This window comes from Pagrus pagrus, assembly GCF_965226575.1.
Source record: "Pagrus pagrus genome assembly, chromosome: 19".
Lineage (NCBI taxonomy): Eukaryota > Metazoa > Chordata > Actinopteri > Spariformes > Sparidae > Pagrus > Pagrus pagrus.
The window spans coordinates 25,670,750-25,686,840 of record NC_140203.1 but is presented as its reverse complement, the minus strand read 5'-3'; the positions used below and the strand labels follow the sequence as shown (position 1 = coordinate 25,686,840).

The following is a 16,091-nucleotide window of genomic DNA, read 5'->3' as shown; positions in this document are numbered from 1 at the left end:
GAATGCACTGCGCTGCATTGGACCAAAACACAGGACCAAACAAATATATTTCTAATAACATTCTCGCCCAAAAATTGGCAGTGTAGTAACACAATTTTGGTTTATAGGATATTAGCACAGTTTGATTGAAATTTGGTGAGACGCCACTGCCATGCAAAAAAGCAGGACTATCATTTATGAATAACTCATTTACATCCTTAAATTGTTGCAATTCATTTGTAAGCATAAGGCCCAAACTTAGAATGGCCACAGACAATTCCTTTCCCCTAGCGTTTCCAGTTGGTACTATTGATAGTGTCTCAAGACAACCAGATCATTTCCCTTTTCCTCAGAGTATACCTTAAACAACACAGGAGAAAATGTGAGTTCATTCACTCATTTAGTCAATAATGGAGATGTGAAAGCAGAGAGAAATGGTGCCTGGCAGCCAGCCTGACTCAATTGCCAGTGAGCTTTCATTTTCCCGTGAGATTTTTGTGCCCGGTGGCAGAAAAAATTGCATAGTGGAGACCAGGAGTGCCACGATTCTCCAAATCCAAGATTCAATTTGATTTTCAATTTTAAGGTCACGATTCGATTCTCGATCCTTTTTTTGTTTTTTTTCCTTTTGGCAAAGACGGCTATGCGATTTTTCGACCAGTCTCGTCTAGGATCATTGGTTTTATGCCATGGTAACTCATTTACTTTTTTCAAGTTTTTTCTAGTGGCTCTTTGTAACTGCAGTGTGCACTCTTCACAGCAGATGTCATTCAATTTCACAACAAAATCCAATATCTGATGACATATATATAAATCATCACGTGTGTGTATATATATATATATATATTGTGTGTGTGTGTGTGTGTATATATATATATATAAATATATATATATATATATATATATATATATATATTGTGTGTGTGTGTATATATATATATATCCCCAAGATCGTGACGTCATTTCAGTCGATATCTGACTTACAATCAAGATTTTGACACCCCTTGGTGGCAAAGGTTTCGTTATTCTATAGCCATTGCATTGTGAAATCAACATTTACCTTATAACGATACATTAAAGGAAGTATTCAGAACACATTGAGATTCGATACACAACTCAAATCCATTAACACATAATGCAACAGGACCAATGAGGACCCCTTTTTGTTCTCATCAGGTGTTAAAAGTCAGCAGTGACGGCACAGACAGAACCTTGCTGGCTCTGGGAGAAGCTTTCACACCAGGAAGTGACAGTGACCATTTCTGCCAGCCTACTGATGTGGCTGTAGACACTGAGACTGGGAACATCTTTGTATCTGATGGCTACTGCAATGCCAGGATACTAAAATTCTCTGCAGATGGCAAATACCTGTCTGAGTGGGGTGCAGGTAGGACTCTAACTCTACAAACACACACACACACACACACACACACACACACACACACCTGTTGCCAGTAGAGAGTCTGACAGTAGTTGTCTACCAGGAACTGACTGTTAGTGCGACGTCACAGTGATTCAGTATTACAGAAGTCAACATTATTTGGCTGTGTGAGCAAGCCTCAGACTTTTATGACAACTTTACCATAACTTGTAGTAAGTCTAGTTTTATAAATACTAAACATACGAAGGTAGAAAGGTGGACATAGAACTGTCATGAAATACAAAATAAAAATGAGATATTGGATCATGTAAAGTCAAGATCAATATTTCATTAATAATATAGTGAACTTATTTTGTTCATGGGTCTGTATTGTTTCTCTTTTGTTATGTTTATGTTTGTTGAAGGTTGGTAGAAAATTAACCTGTCACCAGAGTACAGTTGCAAAGTGATAATGTACTATAAAATGTTGTCATCATTGGAACTTTGACAGTTTCAGTGAAAAAAAAGGTGGAAAAAATATCACAACCCTGTCTACTGTGTAATATTATACTGTGTAATATATATATATGTATAGTAGTTTATAAATAAACACTAATAGTAGAACTTTGATTATTGTGCATCGATCACATGAGGCAACTGCAGCAGATGCAGTATTTGCACATATTTTCTTCAGGAAATGCAAATATTCTAGTTTCTTTTAGAATTTACCAATTTACCAGTAGACACAATCTGCACATATGTATCCATCTTGTCCTATTTTCTGACTGAAGGCTCGTCAGACAGGAGGAGGCGCGTACCATTCCGGATCCCCCACAGCCTTGTGTTCCTTCCCGACAAACAGGAAGTTTGTGTGGCTGACAGGGAGAACGGACGTATCCAGTGCTTCATAGCCGAAACTGGAGAGTTTGTAAAGGAAATAAAGAAAGAGGAGTTTGGAGGGGAAGTGTTTGCCATCACCTACAGCCCTGCTGGAGGTGAGTTCACTGACTGAGCTGGCCAGGGACTTTCATTACATCTTACCCCCTTTAGTGGCACTGTATGTTTTAGCTTGCTTTTTTTTGTCTTTTCAATCTCACTTCATTTTGTAGTTAAAGTGGCACCTCAGCAATTTTGCACACAATTTTCAATGTATGCGTCTTGGTTAGGACTCAGCCTGTAAAAAGTTGTATAATATTCCAGATGTGGGGAGGAGTTTTGTTTAAGCCTGAAAATAACTCTGATGATGTAATAACACCGTCATCAAGTTATCCTGGCTTGGGTTCAGACACAATTTATAACATAAAACCTGTGTTATAAACTGGAGCAGTCACTCCGGCAGAGAGGGTCTGATAAAACATTCTGTTAAATGAATTATTGACAATTTTCCACTTTTCCAGGAACTTGACCAATAATTCATGGTAAAAAGTCTGGATAGCTTTGCTAGAAACATTGGAATGCGCTTTTAATAAATGTTATGTTCAATGATTCCCTTTACATTGTGTAATTTTAAGTGTTAAAGGCATAATGACAAGGATTTTATGATTTCATGTCCTAGTGGGTCATAAGTGATGATTGAGAGGGAATGCTTACCAGGAAAATACTTTAACAATTATTTGTGTGCTTGTGTGTGTGTGTGCGTGTGCGTGTGTGTGTGTGTGTGTGTGTGTGTGTGTGTGTGTGTGTGTGCGTGCGCACGATTGCATGCATGAAGATGGCTTGATCTTTGCAGTAAATGGGGACTCTCCATATCACTCAGCTCCACTCAGAGGTTTTGTGATAGATTATTCAACCAAGGATATTTTGGATACTTTCAGCCCAGAGAAAAAGGTAAACTCACACACAGATGCTCTCTCTTTTTCTCGCTCATTTTTCTGTATACTACACTCAAACACTGGTGTAGGCTGTGTATTGATTGTAGACAGTATCGTATTGAGCCACTACTCATTCATCATTTTTGTGCATGGATGACTTGTAACAAAGGTCCTCAGCTGGATTGAACTGCAATGTTGCGGTTCCATTGTATACTTCTTAGACCAGGTGCCCACCAGAATACCACTGGATTCATTATCTACATATATCCACTGATCCTTTGCAGGGTCACAGGTTGCTGAAGCCCCTCCCAGCAGACACTGGGATGAGAGGCAGGGTATACCTTTGACAGGTTGCCAGCAGACACATCTCTTACATATCTCTGGTGTTTATGCGTCACACGACACAACAGATACAAGGTTATCATTTTAACAGTCAGGGTTTACTTTCTTTTCCAATACTTACATTTTTCAAAACCCAGCCACTTGTCACACATACAGCTTGAATGGTTTCATAGCCTATGCAAAAGATCAAATCTAATATCTAAAGGTAAATCTTATTTTCTCCAAGACATAACTCTTCAGGCCTGTTTTTGCAGTTCCACAATGGTCATCTTAAATGAGCACTAATAATTCATATACAATGGAGGTCACTGGACCTCAGGAGTTAAGATTAATCTACATTTTAATCCAAAAGCAAAGAAGTAATCTCTGAGCTCTCCTACTTTCTGTAAACAGCTCCAGATAAGAGCAGAATCCGATGTGACTCTGGGTGTGTATTTTCCAGAGGGTCTGGCTCTGCACCCAGCTCTCTAGATGGTTCTGAGCAGCTGCGGTGGCTATGCCCTGCTATATCATTAAGGTCTCTTTTAAACTTGGACATGACAGATTTAGGATCAGATTTGGCACAAGAGCAAACTGATTGATCACCAGTGAAACATAACGCTGTATATACTATACTCTGTGTAGTCAGGTTATTGGTAGTTTGCTTTGCAACACGGCTTATTTGATGTTAGTTGAATTATGCTTCACACAGACTCAGAGTCTTTGCATGCAGCTAACCATCTTCTCTAACCTGGCACCATGTCACACACACACACGCACACACTCCTTCAGCCTGGACCATATCACTCCTACATGTGATATCAGTGAGCACACAGTGTGAGCACCACCAGTGTTTCTTTGTTCTCTCCTGTCAAAGAAACAAGTGGTGATCCACCATCTTGGACCTGGGTCCAACCCTCGTCAGCCATCTTGTAGTCCCCTTTGATCAGCCATTTTGTTTGTAGTCTTTCTTTGTCCATGCAATGGAGGTGTGGGACTTTGAACCCTAGCTACCATTATGTTTTTGTTCTTCCAGCCACACACTCACACACACACACACACACACACACACACACACACCCCTGTATATAGTACATGTTAGTTAGATTGTGTGTTTTCATTTTGTCTTTAAATAAAAGACTTCCTGCATGCTGTCTATTTAATATTGTACAAGAGTGAATGTTGCCAACCTCTACTCTGTCAAGGACTCCAAATCCTTCAACCAGCACTAGCTGTTATGGTAATTTTGGTTGTAGTTATTAAGTTAATTATTAATCAGAGTTACAAACTGACAGTATAGTACTTTTTTTTTTTAGATTTGGTGAATTGGTTATCTTTTTGCATAGCCAAATTTAACCCAAAATTCCCTGTTAATGTTGCATAAAGCGCTACAACTTGTTTGTATCCAGACAATTGTGAATAATTGGTAAGCAGTCTTCTGGGATGGTGGTGATGATGTTTTGTGACCAATTCTTTTAAATTGAGCTGTATTTTCCTTTACTTTCAGGATTTTAAAATGCCTCACGACATAGTTGAAACCAAGGATGGCAGCGTCTTTGTTGGGGATGCAGACAATAAATCAGTCTTCAAGTTTACCACTGAGAGTAAGCTATGATGAACCTTCAGTTTAAAATGTTCTCATGTTCAGGAACCATCTCAGCTGGTCTGTTGTGTGTTAATTCTGATTCACTCTTTTCTTCAAGATATTGGTGAGAATACAGAAATCTTTATGGCTGTGTCTTTGCAAATGAATTCTCTACCTGTAATTTAAGTTTACTGTTTAATGAACCTGCGTCCACCACTTCATTTTTTCTTTCATCTTCATTTTCCAGAGTTACATCACTCCGTCAAGAAAGGTGGAATTGAGGTTCAAGAACTTGAAGGTGAGTATTGTTGAGTTTTACAATTCCAAACTGGATATTCATCATGATAATTCATCATGTTTTGTCTTTTGCTGAGGGTCTGGCCATTGCTGTTGATGTTGCAATTTGCTTACACAACAAAGCAACACACACTAGTGGCATTTGATGCACATCTAAACACCATTCAGTCCTCATTAGCACAACCTGGCTACTGTACCCTGACCATTTCCTCTGTCAATTGATGCATCGAGTGTGTGCTATGGGCATCAAATGATGCAGTACGACTGATGTCGGTGTCAAACAGTTTGACTGTCTGGTAATTTCGTCCTCATTGCACTATGCACAGTACATAGGTGGGAGGTTTAGTCAAATGAGGCAGTGCAAAGCTGGTTGTTGGTATTGTAGTTGCTGAAGACATCTCAACCTGTCACAGCTTCAACAGGGCAGGGCAGGTCTGAACAAGGTAATAAGGTTATTCTTTGTTTTGTTATGCAACCCTGTGTTGCATAATGACAAAGGTTTGTAGCGTAGTTCCTTCATGCTACACAAACGTAGATCGTTCTGTACATACAGATGCTTATATACATAAACACACCCAGAAAATAATCTTTCATTAATTGTATGAATGGGCACCTGGGTGAATGTACACAGCAGCTGGCTGCTGCATTTGTATGCACCACCACTGCCATGTTCACACTTTCACAATACCCAGTAGTAGTCTCAAAAAAGACGATGGGGCTGACAGCAGTCCACAAATCTGAGTAACAAGACACATTTCAAATGAGATAGTCTCTCAGCATGGGCATTGTTTGGCTGATTCTGTGTTAAAAATAAAAAATCATGGAGTGGAAACCCTGTTAATCATAACATTTCTCTCCTTGCAGAAATGGATATGTTTGTCCAAGCTAAGGCGAGGCCGGAACATAAAACGATGAAGACCGCAGCCATCCAAGAGAAGCAAAGTGTGGCTCAGCAGACTCAACCGAAGGCGGAGGCAGAAGAGAAGAAGAACAAGAGTGTAGCAAAGCCAAACAGACAGCAAGGTGTACTCCCAGCCATCATCACCACCCTGCTGCTCATTCCTCTGCTGCTGGTCATCACCATAGGAGTCTTTATCTGCTGGAGGAAAAACAGTATGTATGACAACAGGGCCAGTGCACACAAGGTGTGGAGGATAAGCTCACATTGTTTCAAGTCCATTTTAATACACTACTCACATGCCTATTCAAAGGGGTACGATCATGCATGGTTCATCCTGTGCACCGTGGCCACAAAAAAGATCCCTTCCAAAACAAGTTTCAATGCAAGAGATGGGGGAGGAGATCCCAGTCCTTGTTCTGTGCAATATGTGTTCAATTAAAGATCATATGAATGAGTATCTTCCAAACTTAATCTTTTTCAGTGAAACGCTCTCTCTGTGCCTCCACAGACAGTGAGGTAGTAGTAACACACTTACTAAAAATACAAACTTTGGAAGATACACACCTGTCTAGCTAATAAGGGATCTCTTCAGGGCCTGAATTGACAGGAGAAATGACGACTGTTACCAATAACACAACCCAGCTTACCTGTAAATAGCTAGGAATCACTTTCTGTCTGTCTGTCTTTCTGTTTGTTCCTCACATATCTTGATAACCACTCATCCAATCTACTTCACACTTGGCAGGTTTGTTGCTGAGGACCCAAGAAAGTGCAGTGTTGAATTTGGTGCAACTGGGACACGCAACACATTCAATATTAATACATTTTGAATAAATAGAGAACACCACTCTGTGCGGCGGGTGCAGGGCTTAGGGCTCAGTCCAAGTCACTAGAGTAATAAGTAAGTCACAGAAAAGTGATTAAATTAAAGGGTGCGCTCTGGAAACAAAAAAGTAGGCAGCAAAAACAGAGACAGAAACCAGCGAATCATTGTAAAAATGACAATGTTATGCAAAGTTTACAGCATCTTTCTGGATTCTTCACTGCAGAGTTGTTTCTGACTTTTCCACACGCTTGCTTGCTCAGGCTGGCTTGGTTTGACTCATTGACCAAGGGAAGCAGGAATATGCTTTTCCATAACAACAGGGCTAACCACTTGAAGGTCACGCTTGTGTTAAGGAGTGGGTAACATAGTGGATGTAAATACTCTTCTGCTAACAAAGCTCTGCAAATTCAGTAATGAACAAAAGTCCCCAAGTATGTAGGTATTTAAAAGCTTTTATTACAAAGCAGCTAAATCAGTCAGTAACTTAACTGAATGTGAACATGTATTACCAGCCACGAGCTGGGCTTAAGTAAATTACAATAGTGTAAAAGAGAAGTCTACCAACTGCTGTTCAGAGCTGCGTCTCTTGAAATGTAACATATGCAATCATGTTAATCAGTGGATCAGACGATTGGGCAGCAGCGCCATGTGATTTAGCCACCTCAAACAGAAAGCAAAAATCATTGTAGGCTTTCGCTACTTATCACTTTCTCGAGAGCCACTAGTGTCTTCATCACCCGCGTGTTAATATTTCTGCAACGCTGCTGTTGGTTACATTAACGTTATACCTTGCATCATCTAATGTTTTTGTTTTATAGTTTACATTAAATGCCATGTATGAGTGAGAAAGTGCCTCAAACTAATGTTCCAACAGCTGTAAATCATTTAAATGATTTTCCGTGCCCCACACTGATGCAAAAAAAACATTTGCCAGTGATTATCTTAAATGCATTTGACCCCAGTGTTGAAATAAATCCATGTTATAACCATTTTATGTACTTAAGCAAAACTACTGATTCTCCAGGTCAGGGAAAGGGTTTCTATGACATACAGTGATTAATGTGTTGCGGCAATCTTTTTTTAATTTGAGCTCCTGTTTATTTCTGATCAGGCATCTGACACAGGTTCTACTGTTATTATTAATATCATAACACAGTAGTGACATGGAATTTAGATGATGATGATGATGATGATTAGATGCTATTGAAATATAATATTGAAATATAATATTGAAATATTAATGACAACAAAATATATATTTATTGCTGGTAAAGTGATTGTCACATTAATCAAGTAATTCAAAAATAGTCTTTACAATCCAAAATAAATTAGTAGATAGGTTAATTAATTAATTAATTAATTTTAAAAAAAACATTAGATTAATTGATAGAAAAATAACCGTTAGGTGCAGCCCTTGATTACTCTATACTCAGAGCCATGTCGGTGCCAGTTATACCTAACTGGGCATGAGCTTATTTATGTTTTAATATTAGAGTTTTGATAATACTACACAATCAGAGTGCAGTGTGAAGTAGTTTGGATAAGGAGTCCATGAGAAAGCTGCTTTCAGCAAAACCAGAAGCCAAGCAATCCAACATGCATATTTTGAACGGGCACTGCACTGGTAAGATAAAAAATTGAAGTAGCGTGATGAATGTATCCAAATGTAACTGAGTAAAAGTAATATTTTTTCTTAAAATATCTACTTAAGTAAGAGTTAAAGTATGATTTTCCACCAAAGTACATGTAATAGAGTAAATGTGATTCTTTACTACCCACCTCTGCTGCTCACCAGTCCGTTGTGGAAAGGTGTAAAGTGTGTGTTAAGCATGTCAGGAGGCTTTATTTCAGATTGAAGTCATATTGTTCAGTACTACATGACCAAAAGCTCCAAAATTGAGTTGATTATTTGCACTTGCTGTTAATGTTTGTGATACAGGGGTTAGGCCTGTCTTCCTGAGAATGAATATGAAAGGCCAGTGACGTGCTAATTCAACAAGCATATTCAACTATTGAGAAAGTCATTAGTCTTGGTGTTGGCCATGGAACAATTTAGGGTTCATGTCAGCAGTGGTAACAAAACCTTTTCAGAACACGCTCCATTAGCTTTCCTGGCAAAGTGAGTAACATTAAAGAATCTGAGAACGAGAATCTGAAGTAATTCTGGCAAGCTTGTGGTAAAAGGTCCTCTAATACCTCATAATACCAAGTGAGGAAATGAATATGACTTGTTTGCAAAACCATCCTTCATACTGTAAACGAGGCAGCTTTTACTCAAAATGCAAGTCTAATTGAATGCTAAAACCAGAACACACTGCTCTGCTCCTTGTTGTCTGTTGCAGTCTTAATATCTGCTCAGCCTTAGCTAAATACTGCTGAATATTGCTTGTTTGCAGACCGATGTGAGGTGAAATCTGAACCCAGCTCTGTTGGAGGGATCTTGGGAAAAATAAGAGGTAAGTCATTTATGACATTAAAAATATATCATATAATGTGTTTCCTGTTTTTTACCCACTGCATCCTGTCTTTGACCTAAGCAGTTAATGTTATCTTTAAATGTACTGTTTCTTTATGCCTCCACACCAGCAACAGTGGTAAACAGAGGTTTTTATGTTTTTGGGCTGTTCGTCTGTCTGTCTAGCCAACCACCCCAATCTTGTGAACGGGATATCTCAAAGTGCCTTTACTACATACATTGTATAACTCTGAACAAACATAGATGTCAACTTGACTGGCAAGCCTGTAACTCTAGAGCTTAGCTACTGTTGCTGTCTATCAGCGGGGCAAAACGACACACTGCAACGAGGCCCTGAGAACTTGGATTAAGTCACATCTTTGAAAAACAAGTCCTTCACAAAGAACTCCACAGTCCAGCGGTATTAAACATCTTCAACAAATCGTCCACAGACTTGTATATACACAACAGAGAGAGACAGGGAAGGTCTCATTTTTCACGTCACACTACAATCTGTTCATATATGGCCAATAAAAAAGTGATTCATACTTGTAAATTGCTACATATTGTTAGATAGAGTCCTCAACTTCAAAGCAAACTTTGCTTTTTCAATACAAAAGTAGGCTAATTCATTGCTACACCTCTCTGATATAATTTTGATTCAACCAGGAAGAAAACTGCATCTGAACATTGATAAGCAGTGGTGAAAAGTAACCAAGCTCACTTTCAGACCTAACAATAATTAGTTACAGCTAATGACAGCTGATGATGATTATCTTTGTAACCTGTGAAAGAGACGGTCAGCGTCACCTAAAAATGAGAAGCTGCAACCTGAATGTACACTGCGTGTACAGTGTTGGGCAAGGTACTGCCGAAATGTAATGTATTGCATATTACTAGTTACTTTCATTTGAAAGTAAGAAGTTACATTACAATATGAGAGCCTATTAGAGAGAGATAACTGAGAGCCTTCATTCACAATATGATTCATGATTCTTCTTCTATTTTTCAGAAGTGGAGTGGTGTGTAATAATTCTTAATAGAAGCATCAATAAACATTTAATTACAGGTGGTAATGCGTCACTGGACATAATGTCTGTAAATTATCACAGAAGTCCTTTTAGAAATGCATTATATTACTTTATTGCTGCTTTTAGTAATATATTACTGTAATGCATTACTTTTGTAGCTTGTTACCACCAAAAATTTGTCTATGAACCTGAATCTGTGTATTCTGCCCATCTCCGTCTCAAAGCCAAGTCACCTATCATAGCCAAATAATGTTCCACATTCACACCCTCAAATTTCCACTTGGATATGCTGGCATTGTAGAGCCTGGCTGTCATAAAGTGGAGCAGTGCTGCAACACAAGCATGCTGAGGTGGGCAAAACACAGTAGAGCAAAGAAAGGAACAGACCGTGATCAGCTTTATTTGAGCCAATGCAGATCTGTTAAAATATGTTCTGATCAAAACCAAAGGAAAAGGATTATACAAATATACTACATACATACATACTATGTACTTATATATAATATACTACTAGAAATAATCAGTATGAATGATAATAAGTAGTAATAATATTCCTTACTATTTCATGGCCAGGTTGAATATCTGAGCCAAAAAACATTTGCCTTTGTAGATAATCATACTGACATCTGGTGTTTTCTCTCTGGCCAGGTAAAGCCGTGGGCAGTCTGAACTTGGGGAACTTCTTTGCATCCCATAAGGGTTACAGTCGTCAGGGCTTTGACCAGCTGAGTACTGAAGGCAGTGACCAGGAGAGGAACGACGAGGACAGCAGCGACTCCGAGAATGAGGAGTACTCTGCTGTGCCGCCTCCTCAATCCTCCTCTTAGACACTCTGGGACCAGCCGCCAACCTTCTGCTTACATTGCCAAGATGTATGTTATTCATCATGTATGTATCTGTTGTATTAGCTGCCAATCTTATTGTTTATATATTTGAAAATATATTGTATATACAAATAATTTGGCAGGATTTTGACAATTTATTTAATTTTTATTTAATTTTCCCATGGTCTTGATACAGCCTTGGTAACACAATTCAAAGGTTTCCCGATAAAAAGATTTGTTTTCCCCAAATCACAGTTAGTAAAGGAACCAGGACGAATGTTTGAAATGTCTGGTGTCCGATTCAGCCCTGAAACACAAATCTGCCAATGGGTTGAGGTCCTTTTAATTACATGCAGTTTCCCTTGATTCAGGGGTCCATGAAACGAGGAACCCATTGGTGGATTTTTATTTTAACTTATAAGAAAATAAACCAAACTCTACTGAATGGTAAATTTAGATTGGTAGTTAAATAACTCAAATGTGGTCAAATAATTCACAGTCAATTGATGTTTATGTACATTTATACTCAAAGCGACTTTAAGGGTTCAGTTTTAATGGTGGCACTATGACCAGCACAAGCAGTTATTTTCCTAATCATGTCATTCGCTCTGCCGATCTGTTTGCCTGGTGCAAAGGTGAGAGGACAGGTGCAAACAGGGGGAAGCAAAGAGGAGAGACCTTGGTACTGAGTGCATTGGTGTTGAGCTGAGAATAGACTTCTTAAAACCACATCTGAAGCACAATCTGCCGCAGATTTGTTGATTCTGTCAACAAGAGCAACTTGGAGAGAATTTTGTAACTTGATGTCTGCAAACCAATGATCTATATAATAATAATATCAAAATATATATGGGTCATTCTTACAGTATCTGTTTTGCACAGCTGCTTCATACTATATGAAAAACATCGGTTGATTAAATCCGTCCAGCCATCTGAAGGCAGCAGGACGTGTTCATAAATCTGCACCCTCTGATTGTGCCGTACCAAAGCACAGTGCCACTAAGCATGGCCATTCCCATTCACTGGCTGTATTGTTGATTGTATTCTCACTGTTAAGGGGGAGACTCCACTAGTAACTAGTGCAGAGCCTGTTCAAAACATGCTGTTGGGCACAGATTATCTGGTGATGTGAGGGGCTTACAGATCCAGTGTGAAGCCTCCTGAACTGCTCACAGACTCATCAGGGTCGCCTCAATATTATCAAACATGTTTGATATTTCCGATTTCCAAACTTAATGATAACAGCAGTATTTTCCGAGCCAGACCACAATAACCAATGAGAGAGACATCTCTTGAGGCTAATGTTAGCTAGCATACCACTGTTGACAGAAACTTGAAATCTCACCTCCGGTTCTCACTGAAGAATAGAAAACCTGTGTTGATGTTGGGTTTCCTCACTCATCCAGACTCATTTAACCCTCTGCTTTTTTTTTCTTACTGCAATGTGTTACTGTAAGTAGTAACCACCATGCTCATCTCCATTTTGTTTAAGTCTGCTTCCCCATGAGATCACGTGTGAGCCCAGCTCAAGCCACGCCCGTGCTGCTGCACAGAGCTGTGTTTGCTGTTTATTCAAAATGCATTAATACTGAGCGTGTTGCATGTCCAAATTGCACCTGCACTATCTGTAAAAAAAAAAAAAAACACACCGTCCATCTCTAGCTGCAGATTTGTGGAGCTATGTTCACATAATCCTGCTCTTGTACCTTTCAGACGATAGTATAATTTCCTGGGAAAGCATTCGTAATTTGTTGAGCTATTGTTGTCATAACGCATAATTGGGTTGGTGGTTTCAGAGAAATGAGATCAACAGTGTGAGTGGCTGAGCGTGTATTAGTAATTGCAGCACCCTCTAATCTATCTTCATCTTTCCCCAGTTCGTTAAGCTGTCCCTAATTAATTTTGAGATAAGCTTTGGAACTTTTCACCACTTGTTATCGATGTTCAGATGCAGTTGTCTTCATGGTGGAATGGATATTGTATTACAGAAGCGTAGCCTGATAGCCGATTGCCCAAGCTGTGCTACTCTGTCTGCCTACATACAGTTTTCATGCTGTTAAATTTGCTTGTATGATCTTGAGAGGCACACAGAGTCTCTCCCAAGAACTCCCGCTTTGTGCTGGTCACTATGCTTGTTCCATTGAAACAGAGCCCTAAAAACAACTGGAGAACAGCTGTTGTTGGCTGCCTATACATTTAGCTATCGGAGTAAGACTTCAATTAAGCAGGATTAGTTACTGAAATTTTGCAATTGAATAGTTTCACAGCACTGATATAGTATACAGTATATACAGTATATACAATATATACAGTATATACAGTTTAGTTTAAATGGGAAGGTAGATCTTTCCTTGACTCACATTCAATGACTCTTCCATATTGTAAAGCTACACACAAAGCATTATTTCAACATAATTGTTTGGTTCATGTTTTCAGTTCAGTAGCACTTCAGTTGTAATTTGTGCCTTTTTACTTTTACTGTGTTTTGCCTTTCTTTAGCAACTGCCATTACAAAACATGATGAAAACTGCTGCTGCTAGTAGAGCTTGTACTATGTTGATCTCTCTTCCAAGTGAAACGAAATTGATATTAATACATATATATGTATATTTATGTATGTATGCATGTGTGTGTATGTGTGCAATGCCAGTTGGACATTGTTCAACAGCCAAGTCTCAAGCACTGTAACTTTATTCCATCAAACTCATTTACTTCAGATAATACAAATAAAGAGCATGAATTGAGAAAAGGTTGCTACGTACATCTTACGTGTTGTAACTGAAAGGAACTGCATCAGTCTACACATTTTTAGCTCCCTACTTACAAGTCATATACATTCTTTATTTTGCCCTCCATTATTAGATGCATGCTGTACTCACAAAGCTTATTTGAGCAGTGAACCTTATCGCTGTTTGCTCATGCTTGTGTGGAGTCACTGTATAAATCTGTACTGCATCGCCTAATATTGTGTTAAGAAAAAGTATAATTAACTTTTTTAGTCCAAATTCCAAAACTGATGCTTTTTATACGGTGTCGCTCCTGACACTGTTTCTAATCCAGTATTCATATTTTCCAACATCATAAAGTTTCTGGTCATTTGTGTCCTTGTATCACAACTAATTAGGGAACTGGCTCAGCAAAATTTAGGCAACATTAATGTCAATTTCCCAAAATCTAACATTCCTCAATTCATGCTCAGATTTCTGTACTTGGACTGAGTACATTGCTTGAGATTTTACTTAAAATTAAAGATTATTAATTGATCACATTTGATTTGATCAATTACTAATTAAGAGTAGAATGAGTAGAATGAATGGAAACTGAGAATGTGGTAGGAAAAATGTTCACTTAAACCTTAAGCACTGATCATAGTTTGTAAATCAGAGTAAGATAGTCTGTAAAATCTGGCGGCAACAATAACAGTTATGTGTAGCCCAAAATAACAAAAAGCTAACTCACAGAACACACCTCATAAAGGTACACAGACATTGAGGAAACACAAAGATGGTGGGATCAAGAGTATGTTTGTCCGATTCCGTTTAATTCTGTATTCTCAGGTTTCATTTCATTTTCCTAACCTCACATTCCCAAAATTCCGTCCTCAATTCTCAGACTTTCATTAGAAATTTCTGTTTCTGTCCGTATCCTCCGTTTGCCATCAAGTTTGAATGAATGATTTTCTTAATGGCATGCCATTTAAATTGTATTTCTGATGTTGCAGTCACATGTGGGATATCCGGTATTTATTGTGACACACTGGTTTTGCTGCAAGAGTACTATTTTCAGTAACTATGTTATTTGTGTAATAAAGTGTCTGCAAAGCATCAAAGTGTCGTGGAGGTTAATACAACAACCTGTCAATCCATGTACCGCCGTCTCAATCGATTTCCTATCCTCAGAAATCAAAACACACATTTTTTTTTTTTAATGATTTAGTTCCTCAATTTGAAAAAAAAAATTCTTACACAAAATAGAATTTACAGAAAAAGTCTGTTTTCAAGTTTGTATGTTTCTTGATATGGACAGTAGCTAAAACTTAACAGGTCAGTTAAAAAAATGTTCAAGTCTGAGTGCTTCCTGGACTGTGCTCTTTGGATGGGGACACTTGCAGATGTAAAAATAACAAGAAAAACTCCAGGGCATGCTCTTAAATGCATTTATTCTCACAGCATGGTTATGTTAGACCTTGAAAACAAACTTTGAAGCATTTTGGCGTCAAGCCTTCATCAGAGAGTCCAACCTCTTTGACTCCCTTGTGCCATTGAGTTTTTCTTGTGATTTTGCTGTTGTAATTTTTCCAACTCTAAACTTTTTCAACTTCAACATAAACTGATTTTTAAAATGATCACACATCCTCTGTTAATATATCATATCCACTAATCTTTCATGGCACAATTAATAATGAAAGCCATAAGTCACTTAGGCCTACGACAGCATTTAGGCTATCAAAGACTGTACCTGAAGTTGATGGTGGCGTGTTGGCTTGAAAATCAATAGGTTTTCTTGCACTGTTACGTTAATGTCTGGAAATACACAGTCCACTCTTTTATTGATTAGGCTATTTGTTTTAAAATATGCCTAAAAGCTGCTCACAATATCCTCTTAGGTAAAAAAACAAAAATCCCAAAACTTTGTAGGCTAGCTTTCATATTAACAAAACATAGGCTATGGTTTGGAAGTATAAACTGAATAGAAGATATG

The 16,091-nt window shown here is 38.4% G+C and overlaps 1 protein-coding gene across 3 annotated transcripts in view; it reads left to right on the top strand.

Moving 5' to 3' along the window:
- The window catches only part of pam (peptidylglycine alpha-amidating monooxygenase), a 43,950-nt gene extending 28,966 nt beyond the window's left edge, over positions 1-14,984 (top strand). For all 3 annotated transcript variants that reach the window (XM_084383307.1, XM_084383305.1, XM_084383306.1), the window contains 8 exons: positions 1,156-1,366; positions 2,131-2,334; positions 3,051-3,166; positions 4,979-5,075; positions 5,304-5,354; positions 6,218-6,466; positions 9,477-9,536; positions 11,215-14,984. In XM_084383307.1, coding sequence (XP_084239433.1) covers positions 1,156-1,366; positions 2,131-2,334; positions 3,051-3,166; positions 4,979-5,075; positions 5,304-5,354; positions 6,218-6,466; positions 9,477-9,536; positions 11,215-11,393 — 1,167 coding nt within the window. In that variant the 3' untranslated portion in view covers positions 11,394-14,984. The remainder of the gene's footprint in view (positions 1-1,155; positions 1,367-2,130; positions 2,335-3,050; positions 3,167-4,978; positions 5,076-5,303; positions 5,355-6,217; positions 6,467-9,476; positions 9,537-11,214) is intronic.
- Positions 14,985-16,091: the final 1,107 nt, after the last annotated feature.